Source organism: Molothrus aeneus, chromosome 6 (assembly GCF_037042795.1).
Source record: "Molothrus aeneus isolate 106 chromosome 6, BPBGC_Maene_1.0, whole genome shotgun sequence".
In the NCBI taxonomy this organism is placed as follows: Eukaryota; Metazoa; Chordata; class Aves; order Passeriformes; family Icteridae; genus Molothrus; species Molothrus aeneus.
The window spans coordinates 18908296-18923371 of NC_089651.1; the positions used below are offsets into that span (position 1 = coordinate 18908296).

The window sequence follows — 15076 nt, forward strand, 5'->3', positions numbered from 1 at the left end:
CTGTTCCACCTGATCATATCTTTATTATCTGTATGACTGATCCCCTTCTGGAGGGAGAATGCTTGAAGTCAGAACACTGAAATTTTTATGTGGCATCACTACAGAAAAAAGAAAGTGAACACAATTTGATGTCAGACAACGGTGAATCCACGTGTTCAGCTTCTTTTGGGAGATTTAATTCCTTGTAGTTTTAACTGTTCATTAACACATTCCCTATTAGCTAGAAGACATATTTAAATCACTGCTAAAATAAACTGAACAGTTCACTGCTACTGTTCCTAACTGGATTTAACAGCAATGGATTCATAAGTCCTGAATTTCAAGCAACTACAGCAAGGGAGCTGGGAAGAAGATACAAAAGATATTAAACATTGTTCCAGGTAGTGGTAACTGTGAAATTTTATTTCATTTTTTGAAGTCACAGAAGAAAGTAGAAAACAGAGACAAAGTGTTGGATGTAAATAACCAACAACAGATGTAAAGTAACTAAACAAGATAAAAAAAAATCTGCTACTTTAAATTAATACATTTTACATGAGAAAACAATTGGTACAAAGGCTGAACTAGAACCATGATTTTCAAGGTCAGGCACACACTTCCCTAGTCTCTCAAAAGCCTCAAGCCTTAAAAGAATATTCAGCTGGGGACAGTATTAATTCTGAACAATGGTACCCTGTAAATGGACTCCATGCTTTCCAAACTTCTGCCATGAAACAGCTGAAATAATAAATTTGAAAAATGCTCACTCAAGGTATATTCCACCAATTCCACACTGCCATTTCATAAACAGAAAATGTTATCATCCAACCTGGCTTTTAGCCACCTCCTCAACCCTAAGTTTGATCTCCTAAAGAATTAATTGAGAATCAATGATTCAAGGTTTTAGTATCAAATTAGCAGTTTTACTTGAATATGAACATTTAACTTTACAATAAAATACACTGTACTAGAAGGTTCATTCAAATCTAGGTAATTTCAGTTACATTCCTATGGCTTTGAGCAAAAAAAACCCAAGCAGTTTTACTGTATGTACACAATATTGAACATCAAGATTTAAATTATTAATAACCTACATTCACTGTGGATTTCTAAGATTTACATCCAAAAAGCATATTTTATTTACATGCTGCTGACATTTTAAAGAAAAAGAAATAAAATATTATCTGTTCAGGAACTATATCTATTCCAAAATCTAAAAAGATACATTTAACACCACAAAACATTTGAAACATTTACAATAAAAAACAGCTTTCTGTGCCAATCATACTTACTCTCCAAGAATGCAAAATTGCACTAACTACAATTAGACTAGAAACATTTAAGACCTGAGAGTCAAATCTAAACCTTTTTTTTTTTAAAGAAAACCCTAAAAGCTAATATGTTAATTTAAACACAGACTGGTCAGTGGTCAATTAGAAAAAAAAAAAAGCCAACACCAAAAACAGCCCCCAAAACCCCCAGTGCATTATTTCTGCAGCTCCAAAAATAGATCACTATAAAATTGTTGCAGTAGCTTGATAAGTGCCAGGCCTGCCAGATACAGTAAGGCTTATTTTCCAAGTGTCCTTTCCCACACACTGTACCCTAATCAAATAATGAGTGCCTTTGATCAGCTCCTGTGAGGGTTCCCACATTTATGTGAGCATGCAGTCGCCAAAGTATGCATCTTGGATTTTTGAGAGCTCCCACCCAAGCATACATACACAGGTGTTTTAATAGCTGGATCAGAGTAAAAATAAGCATGAAGAGGCATAGAAAGTTGGAGATACTGGCCAGAAAACATTCAAAGTCTAATGAGAAGTTTTATATCCACCCCAAGGGTCTTTTAAACTCAGCAGAGTTCAGGAGCATCATTCACCGTATCAGTAACCATCATGTACCTTATATAAAATAATAATAATAATAATAATAAAATGGCTGTGCTAACAAGTACACTTTACTGCACTGCAGGATGTCAAAAAGGTACCACACCTAAAAAGCCCAGGGAAGAGAAACATCATGCAAAAGTTACTCCATTTGGTAGCAGCCATTTTATTTCTGCACTTGGAAACACCAAGCTCCTTTCTGAGTCAAAAAGCTTCCTCTCCCTCCCTGTATCCTTCAGGAACTGCTTGACCAAGAGCATCTCCCAGGAGGGGTTGAGAAGGCCATGCCTTTCCCACTCTGGAGCTATTTCCCATGGCTTCAGCAGTTTGCCCTTCTCATGCAGGTGGCTGCCAAGGCAGCAGTAACCCTTCCAGACAAACTGCAATCCATCAGCCCCCATGGGCAGCCTTGCTTTGCAGGATTTCCAACAGGTTGCATTCAACTCAATTAACATTTCCCAGGGCCCAGAAACCCGAGTGACTACCAATTCCACTCACCAAAACAAACGCACGAATATATCCCAAACAAAGTTAGTCCTGCCCCTCCTAAGGACTGACCTTTGCTATTTAAGACAGGAGCATTCCATTAGAATTTTAAACCTGACTGCACCATTTGGAAACATATTCACATCTGCTTATGCCACTTCATCCTCATTTGTAATTTGAAAACCAGATCTGCATTACTACAACCTTCCCTGTTTCACCACTGAAACAACTCCCAGCATATGCCTTTTTCCTGGGCTAAGGATCTTTGTTTTTCTAAGGCACTTGCATGAACAAGTACACAGGTCCATTTATTTATACAGAAATAAAATCAATGTCACAAACAGGCTTGCAAGCAGTAAGAAAAATGTGATACCTGCTAATGAGGGGACACATTGTACTATCCAATGGCTGGGTCTCTTTTTTTTTTTTTGCTTTTCAAAAAACATAGCATTTCTTCAACTTGATGTGTTAAGGTGGGTTACAGCAGGGATTTTTTGGTATGTTTTACAGAATTTACCTCTAAAAAGAAACCAAGGAAGGCAAATGGCCACAAGTTTTGTCACTCATTAACATAAAGCAGCAGATACATTGAAGAACATTCTGCTATTAATACATAGCAAATCCAACTTTTTCTAGTATTTAAGTCAGTGTGTTTTATCCCTTTGATTCTGGAAACAAGTAAACTAATTTAAAGTTAAAAAAAAAAAAAAGAGAAAGTGTATACAAATTAAGAGAAAACTGCAGAAGTTAGAATATACATGACTTCATGCATTGATACTATGCTTCCTCCCTAGAAACAGAAGATTTTAGAAGTCATCCTTTGTCGAAATAAGCTCTCCCACACTACTGAAAAAAAAACCCCCAAAACAAATCACAACAAAAAAGACACATTTAATGTACTGCTAAGGTTTTAATAGGTGATCAAGAAGGTGCTGACTCAGTTTCCTCTCCAGCTACTCTTCAACAAACCTTGCTCTTGTTCACTGTGCAGCAGAGTCCTCATCCCACCAAGAGGAGATTGCTTGGCATCAAGCGAGCAGATCACTTGGTACAGTTTTTACTGAGGTTAAATAAACCCATGATGTCAACCAATGCTTTCTTGATGTTCTTTCCAAAGCGATGAGAATCCTTTAAAAATAAACAAACAAAACCCAAAACCAAATACTTGTACTGTCCATCAACAGATATTTTTCAGGCAAAAGAAGAAACTTTCTAATATTTTGTACTTTTGGAGCTTCTGGAATTCAGGCATCTATTTTACCATACAATGGGAATTTTAATAAGAGAACTTCTAAAACTACAGATTAATCCAGGTTTATGCTAGTGCTGACCAATGAGTTCTTCATTATGCATTTACTTTCCTACAGTCAGAAATGAAATCATATCGTCTTGAAATCGGATGCATGCATAGCCTTCTGCTACTTTAAAATTTGGGTTTTGATATTGCTTTTCCTACAAGATTTTGCAAAAGCTCATTTTCAGAAAACAAAGGAGTGTTCAGTGAGTGGATGACTAATGACCAAGAAGTACTGAAAGAGCAGAAAAATTACTTTTATTTGAGCTCCTATCAGAAATGCTGAATCATTTGCCATTGAAAAAAGAATTGGAAATGAAAATAACTTTCTAAGTGTAAACAAAACAGGAACTTGTTCTGTTTATTCTAAGCATTAGATGGATGGCACAAGAAAGAAATTAAGATTACAAATGTAAATTATTAGCTACATTACAGGATCTACTACAGCAGCCCTACTAATATCAAGGGCACACACACAAAATGGCTGCCTTTTCTGTATGGACCTTTGACTCAATTGATAAGTAAAAGCAACAGAGTGAAATTTAAAGTACAAGCTAACAGGCATCTGAAGAACAATTTCAACTATGAAAAAAACAAAGTTGTATTTCCTAATCTTTAATGATTAACCAGAAGCACCATGATCTCCTGGACAAGTTAAGGTCAAAAGAGGAAAACTAGGTCAGCTATGTAACCCTGAATGAACTTGGCATATTCAGTAAGGCCATAAAAATATAAAGGGGAAGGATGAATTGAACTCAAAGCACAAAGCACTCAAAGCACAAAGTCCTCCACAACAACAGCATGTTCAACATATGACATCTACTATCCTCTAATAACGGGTGTTATTTTAATAAATTTTTGATTAGTTATGTTTCTTAAGCACAGATTATAATTTATGGGTCAGCTTTGTTCAGCATTATTTAAACCAGGAAGGCTTCAATAGACAGATACATTTTATTCCATCTTTACAGCTGCAGGCTGAGACAAACCAAAATTGTAATAAGAAAAACCAAGATAAGCCCATCTTTATGTTTAGGGGACACATGTGATCATTTCACCTGAGCTGCAGGGAACTACACGTGTAAAGATGATCCTGGGCCATGTGTTTTCTTTATACTTGAAAGCGTAAGCAAAATAGAATATGGTATCCTTGGTTCACAAAACTATTAAATTTATACAACTGGAGGCAAAAAACTCCAACAAAGCAGCACATATTGAGAAATAAAAACCACATAATTTATATTTTAGACAATGAGTAGAATAGTTCTATAAGCACAAAGCAGAACAGATTTATTAAACCATAGGAATGGACTGACTCTTACCGTCTCAGAACAAGATATTTTGCTGGAGACATGGAAATGGATGAAATTTTCACCCAAGATCATGTAAGAAACACCATAACCATCATCAGCCACCTAGGGGAAGAAAGAAGAGAAAAACACCTTCTAAACTGTTGTGTTGTGTCTGTATAAGTTGGACTGCTCTGTTCCCCCTATCATGTAATGGTTCTGCCTGGTTCTCCCCTCCCTCCCTTGTGCTGCCAGTTATCCCAACTCCTCCCCAGTTGCCCTGGAGACTAAGGTACCCTTTCTCAAATCCCTCCCCAGTGCCCTGTCCGTCACTCGGCGCTCCCACCCTTCTCTCTAGAACTCTCTAGAAACTTCCAGCTAGAGCGTCAAGTGATTGGCTCAGGGGCTGGGGCCCCACCCCCAAGTTATCCCCATTTGGGTTTTCCCTAAGTCAATCTTTTGTATCCCACTCCCCTCTAAAACTCTATTCGTCTGAGGACTGACTCCTCCCCTGTTTCCCTCCCTCCTTATAAACTGTTGCAACCCCTCTCTCTTTCTCTTCAGTTGTCAGTTCCCCTGGGCCCCAATAAACCTGGATGCACCACAGCTGGAGAGTGCTCTCTTTTTCTGCTGACTGTAGCCAAAAGCCAATCCGTGTCCTACCACACTAAACTTTTCCCTTCTCCTTTGTTCTCAATCAACTTATGTACAATTAAGAAGTTGTTACAGTTCTTAAATCAGTTGCAATTTCCTTAAGTAAAATTTCAACTAATACATTTAATCCATAATTTCTGAAGATTGGCTCCACTTAAGGAATAGGTCTAGTTTCATCTGAAGTGCATGGAATAACCACTTTCTGAACATTTATCTGTAATATTTCCCAGCTTTAATAGTTTGAAATAAAATACTTTTTCAGGTATTTTTTGGTAATAGAAAGTCCTGGTCCTAAGTAGCTATACAGCTTCAATGCTTAAGCTTTATATATAATGCTTAAGCAGCAAGGAATAAATTAGTTCAGTTGTATACCTAACCAATCGGCCTCCTGGGGTCATTCTGCAGATGTGAACAAACACAGTGTAAAGGCCTTGCATGATGAAAACTTGCCAAATGCAAGTTTTCTTCTACCTCTACAGCAAACGGGATTCTGAACACCTGTATCATGAGCAGAGGTCTGGTCCAATTTCAACATTAGTAGCATTAACTGTGCCAAGTTTCAGTCTGATGTTTTATTCCAACTATGCCTGGTAAACACAGATTATCCTGATGTCACCCCTCTTCATGTCTTTCCTAACTCAAAGGATCTCAACCTTCCATGTCCTTGCTGCCACTGCTGCTAAGCACTCTGACAGTCTTCTCACTCTTCTCACTGTTAGTGCTACAAAGATAAACTCTACTGAACGTTCAAAAAAACTCTTCAAAACCAACCAAAAACACATGCATAGAAAGCTGAGGTACTGAGTATTTGGGCTGATCCAGCAAACCAAAGCATAGTTTTTGTTAACAAAAACAAAGGAAAACAGTGTTAGAATTCTTGCAGCCAAAATCCTTTTGGGCATTCAGAATACTGATTTCATAATGGCTTGAGGAAGTCAGAATCTCAAGAATGAGCCATAGCTTGGCCTCCTTGATACTGCAAGTCAAATTCATTTTAACTTCAAAAACTACTGAAAGCTGTATCAGAAACATGAGTAAATAAACATCAACAATTTAACACACCCCACCTCCCATTCCCCATCTTCCAGCTTGACAAACCAGCCAAAATACACTGGACTTGTCACCCTAATTTCTGTGGGGCAAAGAGCAGTCCTGTGATACCTCTCACTGTTCCTTCAATAGAAATGCTTTTTGAAAACAGATTAATCTATTATAATAGCCCCATAAAGGCTGCTGAAGAGATATTGTTGACACCAATATTCTCATCAGTGGCCAAACTCAAATACCAATAAAATAGCACAGCAAATAAGCAGCTTGTCAAATCTCTAACAATACACTGGTTTCTTGAAAGTCTACAGAAGCCATAGAACATGGCTGTATTCTTGACATGGCCATGATTCACGCTTAGGAGGGCACGCAGAACAATGTGAGCAGCTTAATCTGGAGGAATGTACGAACACATTTATTCATCAAGCAGGAAATATAAGAAAAGTGAAGTGTAAGTACTTTCACAAATCCCAACCTTAAAATATAGTTTAAGTAATAATGCATTTGTTACTGTAACAACAGTAACAACAGATCTGGGCACAGGCAATGTGGTAAGAACCTCAATTTCATAAGCTCTCTTTGCCTTGGAGCCCTGTATCTCATTTCATAACTGTGCATTTCCCTAAGAATAATCCCTTCTTGTAGTGGGATACCAGAAAAGGGTGATGCAGACTTTTCTAAACACAGCCACATCATGGGAAAGTATTAAGTACATGCATTTAAAAGCATGAGCTGCACCTTTGATATGCAACAATGAGGGATTACAGATCTGAATTTTTTTGACTGCTGTCTTGATTGTAAAACTCTTTTTTAGTGGATACTTGTATTTAGGAAACATACTGGTCCAAACCCTCCACCAGAGGACAACATCTCCGGGTTCTTCTTCAGATCAATGTGCTGCTGGGGTGTCTGACTCGTTGACAGCCTCCAAGGTTCTGACAAAACCTGTATTAGATATAAAAGAGATGCAAACAAATAGAAAACACTGGTTAAGAACATGCAACTTTCTCAAAAACTAGTCAGGATAGGATGTGTTATAACAAGTGCAGGATTGCTTTATAAACTATTAGAAAACACTTTATAAAGCAATATTAAGGTTAACTCCCATTTCAATGGAATGAAAAACTAAGAAGCTTAAATGAAACAGTTAAACTTGTCCTGATATGGAAACCATTATCATATGAGGAAGTGATGTCAATTCCTCAAAGAGAATAAAATAGAATTTCAACAGAAATACTACTTCAAACAAGATTACCTGGTCTACAGCCTTGTAATTTACACACAAAAGGTCTTGTTTTAACAAGACCATTATTAATCATATTCAAATCCCAGGAAGATCCTACATCAAGATAGAAGCTTGTAAAATCTCTAACAACATCTTGAAAGTTTGTGAAAACTGTAGAAAGTTGTTTTATTCTTGACTTAGCCACTTTTAGGAGAGCAAGCAGACAAACGTGAATAGCTTAATTTTAGGCAAGGTGGAACACATTTTTGATTAACCAGAAAAAAATGACCAAGTGCAGTGTAATTACTTTTATAAAATCCAACCTTAAAATCTAGTTTAATTAATAATTTTTCAGAATAATATGCAACTACATTAATGCCATATACAGCTCCTTTAACTCTTAGTAACTTAAAAGGAACTGAATTTGTCAGTTTCACAAGAAAATTCTCAGAGAAAACACACAGCCTCTGCTGTACTCCCTTGAAAATACACAAAGCAAAAAAAATTTTTTTAATACTGAATATATATTTTCTGCAATTCTAAGTAACATGTATTATGCTAAAAAGCTCACTGAAAGCATTCTTTTAGGTCTATCAACAAATGCATACGTAAAGGAAAATGAAACTAACTCAACAATTTATCAGCAGATGTTAAACAGCACTAGCTGCAATTTTACCTTTTTTCTTAGGAAAACCAGAGCTGCACAAGTCTCTTGAGCAGATACCACAAAACACAACCTCACCAAAGGACTAATTACAGTAATGAAGAGTTACCAGTAAAGGTCACTTACTTCCTTGAGGAAAGGAGAATCTACAGCGAGGTACTTGGACACGACGTAGAGGCAGAAGAGGTGGCGGTCAATGCCCGCCCCGGTCATGGCGAGGCGATACAAGTGCTGGTGCTTGTCAGCTGCCTGCCGGAAAAACTTCAGCGTATTTTCCCTCTAACAAATAAACAAAGATTAAGAAAACTCAGTTAAATGAACTGCATCAAGGATGAAGGTGCAAAAACTAAGTTACAGCAATGACTCTCAAGCCTTGAGTACTTCAAGGTCAAGTACAAGACAACTGATCTCAAATAGTATCCCCTGGCTTTTCAACCTCAGGTATTTAATTTCAGCTATTAGCAAGTGTCTGCTGTTACCTACTGTAAACAGCATAATGAAAACTAATCTGTATTTTAAGTGTTATCTAACCTACAATCAAACATGATTACAGCTCAAGCTTACTACATTATTTATAGCTTCTACAGATACTGGTCTTAAAGAGTTATAGAGAGCAAATCCCAACGTGATTTTAAGAAAACAAACTGCCAGAGCTATTTTAGAAGGCAAACTGCCAACACTGAAGGTACAGAGGTCCATGAATGCTAGTCATCAAAATCAACATAAAAGAGCAATCACTTCCTTCCTGTGAATTATTCTTGCTTCCCTGTCAGAAAGGAAAGCTTAACTGGTATGAGATTAGTTGTTCTACAAATCTATGTTTGAGTTTTACAAATCACAAAAATTTTACATGTAATCACAGTTTTCTGGAGTGCAGAAGCAGGTAAATAAGGGTATATTTGGGTTAAGTTCTGCCATTCTTTTTTAGTATGGCCCAGAATTTCTGCTTTTTTGACAGAAAACATGGACAATTACCTTAAGCAGCTCTTCCTTCCGAAAAAAACCCGCATCACACTAAATGCTTAAAAACTATTTGGGGACTTACATGGTTGTCTAGTGGTAACTCATGTGCCTTATGAATTATCACAGAATCATAGGTTGGCTGGGTTGGAAGGGACCTTTAAGATCATCTCATTCCAACCTCCCTGCCATGGGCAGGGACACCTTCCACTAGCCAGGTGGCTCAGAGCCCCATCCAGCCTGGCCTTGAACACTGCCAGGAATGGGGCATCCACAGCTTCTCTGAGCAATCTGTCCCAGTGCCTCACCACCCTCACGGTGAAGAATTTATTCCTAATACCCAATCTAAATCCACCCTCCCAATTTTACAGGGCACCAACACCATGAACTTACACTTTCAGTGGGGTCTTCCATGGCTTGGACAAAACGACAGGACTCCACCGTGCACGAACGAACCGTTTCGGTCCTGCCCTCTCGGAACAGGCGTGTCATGGACGCTTCATATGTTAGAGAAAACTTTCCCATATCCTTGAAAAAGGGAAAAAAAAGAACTTAAAGGTTTAGATAGACTTGGCCCCTCTTTCTTAATCAACGTTCCAAGCTAAGCACACAGGCTATGAATCACTGCACAAATTAAACTCAACATTTGAGTTTTCAGTAGCCCACCATTAGCCCCCTTACCCAAAGATAATAAAGGCAAAAATAAGATTAGTAGCAGGATTTGATAAACACTAACAGAACAACCAAGTAGCAAGGACTACTCTCTGCATTTCATATTCAACCCTCTTCAGTTTAAAAGAGAGGCTGAATGTTGCTACATTGGTCTTTTCTGACAGCCCAATACAGGAAAAGAGAACTAACAGAAGAAAATACAGGTAGGGATTTCTGTTAATCCTCTTAGGGAGTGTCCATGACTACTGCATCCTGTGTGACTCTAATCTGAAAGGTAAATTTGACATTGTTTATGTGTTTATGAATACAGCTACTAGAAGTTTCATAATTTCTTTCTAGTACAAAATGCCTAGGGGTACACCAACTAAGCAGAAGAGAAAACTTCAGAAATGTATCAATATGTGAACCATTGTAGAATTGATGTTCAGCTAGTAATCTGCTTAGGGTTTGTATCAATTTGCATTGAATGTCTTTAACAACCTTGTACAAGGAGTGCAAGATTACCCTACACAGTCACATGTTCAGTCACACACATGTTACAGCCAGCCTGAGGAGGCTCCACAGGGCAGAAACACTCAGTTCTTACCCGGTAGTGAGCGAGCTGCAGGGCAAGCTGCACAAAGGCATCAGGGCTGGTTTTCACTTTCTTTATTAGTCCTTTCCCAAAAGTATCAAAACAAAATGAACAGAAGTCCACATCATCTGCTAGAGCTACAGCAGTGCTCAGAGACTTCTCAATCACTTCTTGGCACTTAAACAAACAAACAAACAAACACCTCTATGTATACAAACATGCATTCATGGTATTTGAGAGAATTATTGAAAAAGTACAAGTATTTTTAACTGTTAAACAGGAAATGCTTGCCTTTATGCATGCCAGGAACATCATTACCCAAATAATTTCCCTTTAGAGAAAGAAAAGAAGCTATCTTTGCTAGAAAGTTAAAATTCAAAAAGGTAATAAAAATGTTTTAAGCCAGTACACATCCAAAAATAACTCATAAAAACAGCATTAAAACTGTTCAGATAAGGAGAATATAAAAGAATGGCCTACAGTTACAGAATGGCATTAGCAGTATGCCTTCCAAGCTCCCATACATGCTTAATTAAATAAATCACCAGCCATTAGCTCTTTATTCAAAATTAAAATCCAAATAGGTGGTGGCAGTTTTTCTAGAAACTCAGGCAAAAAAAAAAAAAACAACTTAGAAAAATCAAATCTTATTAGATGAACTATGAACACAAAAAAACCCCCAGCTATTCTAAAGGAACTATTAGACAAGAGTATTTGTTGTGACAACAGTAATGAAACCTCAGCAAGTAAATGTTTATTTTAATACAGTCACTGTTTAAAAGAGGTGGCCATTTATTTTTGACATATTGCCAACCAAGAAAGCTTCTAGTAAAATGCTGGCATTTCCCAGTCAGAATTTTTAAAGATTGACATCAAAACCCCCTGATTTTCTAAGCAAACTGAGTAATGACTACATATGAAGTACACAACCTACACGACTAAAAGAAATTTAGTATTAATTTATAGGGTTATCAATAATTACATAAATTATTTGACCACTGGGGAAAAGAGACATTTCTTCTAATGTCATACCACTAAACCATAATGACATACCACTAAATCTTCTGTACTTACTTCTTCTGGAATTTCCCATTGCAGTTTAGTAGGAATGGGAATATTGGGATTGGGATCGCCTCTGCAATGTCCATCTACTGAATAGCCCAGTTCAAGATACTCAGTTGCCATCACATTCTGCAAAGAATGATACTTCTTCAGAATTGCAACACATTACTTACTGCCATGGAATTAAGATTTTAATGTGAAAGCAATATAACCTATTTTCACTACACAGTGAAATAAAATAAAAAACAATCCATTTCCAAATACTGAAAACAACTGCAAGTGAAGCCCCCAGTTTTACCAGAAGAACACCAGATGTGAACCAAACACTTATTTAATTACGCTGGTGCATTTTGCTAGATGCTACTGGTTTAATAAAAACCTTTTCAATTCAAAATCCACCTCAAACTAAGTAGAAGTAGAAAACTGAACTCAGACTTCACCATTTTTGTTCAATTTAGATTCTAGAGAATTTCTTCAAGTTTGTTATTTGTCAAAACTTATTAATCAAGTAGTAATTTATTTCAGAGTAAGTGCAAATCCTGCAAGAACTCAATTATTTTTAAGATTTATATCCCTTTCAAAATTGCAGTTTATTTTACATGTGCACTAGAGCTCCTGGGTGGGAAAGAAGCATGTTCCAAGATGAACAACACAACCTGAACAGACATAAAAGGCCCTGTCTTATAAGATATCAAGCATCCTCAATGTTAAAAAAAAATCAAGAAACAACAAACCCACATACAAACACCAAGAACTACCAAAAGATTTGAATCTGCTCAATATGGAAAGAAAAAGCTTGATGATTGTCAATGATTTATTTCTAATCTCTTATTTAAATTTCATTTTGTCTTCATTTTCTCATTTCACTTACTGGTCAGAACATGACAACTATGAAATAAAGCTTAATCCATTCAATTCTAAAAATAGACAATCTGTAAAGAGCTAACAACAGACAACTTTCTAGAAAATGAAATCTTGTTTCAGTAATCTTAATTCTTAGCAGAAAATGTATCAACTAATATTAAGTACAGATATATGAATGAAGCATATAACATCATTCATTAAAAGCAAAAAAAGTATCCCTCTTTCATTGAGATAGTCTAATCTGCATTGTCATGTCACTCTCTTATCAGTCTGCCTTCTTTCTTCCCTCGGTGGAGAATGCAATGAGGCTTTTTTTTTGTTCTTATGCACATGGAAGCACTTCTATAACAAAACTCAGAAATTACTTGGGGGGCCAATTAGACTCAAGAGCCATTTGCACAAATACATACAAAATCAAAATTAAATAACATTTTTGAAATAGTTTTAATTGATTTGAGTCACATAACTGTTTGTAGGTTTAAGCTTCAAAATGAAAAAAGGGAAAAAATCAAATAAGACTTCAAGAATTAAACTAAGCATATGATGAATGCAAAGCAAAGTGAATTTACTGCATTCATTGCAAATAAATACACGAGATAATGTGAACAGCATATCAGTCTGCATCTTAGCAAACAATGTTTAGACAAAAAGTAAAACTGTGTATAATTTTTTACATTTTAAAAGTAAGCATATTAAACTCATGGGAGTTTAATAGCACAAGAAAACTTAAGAGCTTTAGGAAAATGTACATACAAAAATTACAATGCCATATCAAAGAGGCAATAATCTGTGGATTTAAAACATTAAAGAAAAGGTAGCTGGGGAGCTTTATCACTATTCTGTGAAGACATCTAAGCTCACTAAAATGCTGGCCTTCAAAAAATAGCAGCTTCTTAAGTGAGGGTTTGGGATCTTTTCCAAATTCTACAGTTGCTGTAGCCATAGGCCCCAGGTCACTCCTCAGCAATGTGAATGCAAGGGACTGAAAGTCACTGCTGACCTTCAGGGCTGCTGCAAGCCCCTGTCACATTATCTTCTGCATTAGCTCTTTGTGCCAAGCACCTACCTCCCACAGGTGTCCAACAATAGGAGCATCTGCCCAGGAGTGCTCTGCATTCAGGCCCATTCTGCCATTTTTGAATACTATAAGAGTGAATGTCTTATCAAACCACCTACAAAAGAAATCAAGATTTCTTTATGGTTTTGTACATTTCAGAAGCATTTTTGTATTGTAACTTCCTGTCTCTCTAAAATTCACATTCAAATGCACTAGAACCTATCCTTTTCTACATAAGAACATTTAAATAAATAGAAGTTTGAACCTCTTGAAGTTCAACAAGGTTAACTGCAGGGCCCTGCACCGGGGTCAAGACAATGCTCAGTTCAACAGACTGATGGATGAATGGATTTGGCAGCTCTGCAGAGAAGGACTTGAGGATGAAAAGTTCATCATGAGCTGGCAAGGTGCACTTGCAGCCCAGAAAGCCAATCCTGTCCTGGGCTGCTTAAGAAGCAGCATGACCAGAAGGGTGAGGGAGGGGATTCTGCCTCTTGACTCCCCTCTGATGGGATCCCACCTAGAGAGCTGTGTCCAGCCCTGGGGTTCTCAGCACAAGAAGGACATGGAACTGTTAGCTGGGTCAGAGGAGAGTCATGAAAATATTCCAGCAGGAGTGCTGGGATACTTCTCCCATGAAGAAAGGGTGAGAGCTGGGCTTGTTGTTCAGTCTGGAAAAGGCTCTGGGAACACCTTCTTGCAGCCCTTCAATTTATAAAGAGAGCTTATAAGAAAAGCTGAGAAAGACTTCTTGTCATGGCTCATAGTGACAGGACACGGGGCAACAGATATACACTGAAAGAGGATAAATTTAGATATGGTATAATGGAGAAATATTTTTTACAGTGAGCTGGTGAGACACTGGAACAGATTGTCCAGAGAAGCTGTGGATGCCTTGTCATTGCAAATGTTCAAGGTCAGGTTGTACTGGGCTTTGAGCAATCTGATGCAGTGAAAGTTGTCCCTTTCTGTTGCAAAGGGGGGTGGAACTAGATGAAGGTCCCTATGAACCCCAACCCTTCTGTGATTCTGTGGAATTTATCAATTTAAAAGTCATCATTAATTCATATGTATTAGCAAATTCTAAAAAAAAGGAGGCATTTTCCACAGCATCAATACTGCACCTGTCATAACATTTGCCATGTATCAATGATTTTGCATATGCATCCAGTGACTTCACTGGGTCCTCCTTCTTGTACCCCTGCTCCATGTCATCCAATGTCACAAAAAATGCTGCTTTCTCTACAGCATCTAAGGACTGCTTGTTCTTTCCACGGCTAAAATAAGCCTGACGAGCCTTAGCCCATGGTACTCTGTAAAAAAAAAAATTGGTTTATAGCCAGATTACATAAATTTGTCAATG

The 15076-nt window shown here is 37.4% G+C and overlaps 1 protein-coding gene across 2 annotated transcripts in view; it reads right to left on the reverse strand.

The window, feature by feature from the left end:
• Positions 1-381: 381 nt before the first annotated feature.
• CPT1A (carnitine palmitoyltransferase 1A) overlaps positions 382-15076 on the reverse strand; it is a 40395-nt gene continuing 25700 nt past the window's right edge. For both annotated transcript variants that reach the window (XM_066552002.1, XM_066552003.1), the window contains exons 12-20: positions 14838-15026; positions 13723-13828; positions 11805-11921; positions 10743-10907; positions 9878-10012; positions 8651-8803; positions 7476-7580; positions 4968-5060; positions 382-3479 (exon numbers count right to left, since the gene is read on the reverse strand). In XM_066552002.1, the coding sequence (XP_066408099.1) occupies positions 3393-3479; positions 4968-5060; positions 7476-7580; positions 8651-8803; positions 9878-10012; positions 10743-10907; positions 11805-11921; positions 13723-13828; positions 14838-15026 (1150 nt within the window). In that variant the 3' untranslated portion in view covers positions 382-3392. The remainder of the gene's footprint in view (positions 3480-4967; positions 5061-7475; positions 7581-8650; positions 8804-9877; positions 10013-10742; positions 10908-11804; positions 11922-13722; positions 13829-14837; positions 15027-15076) is intronic.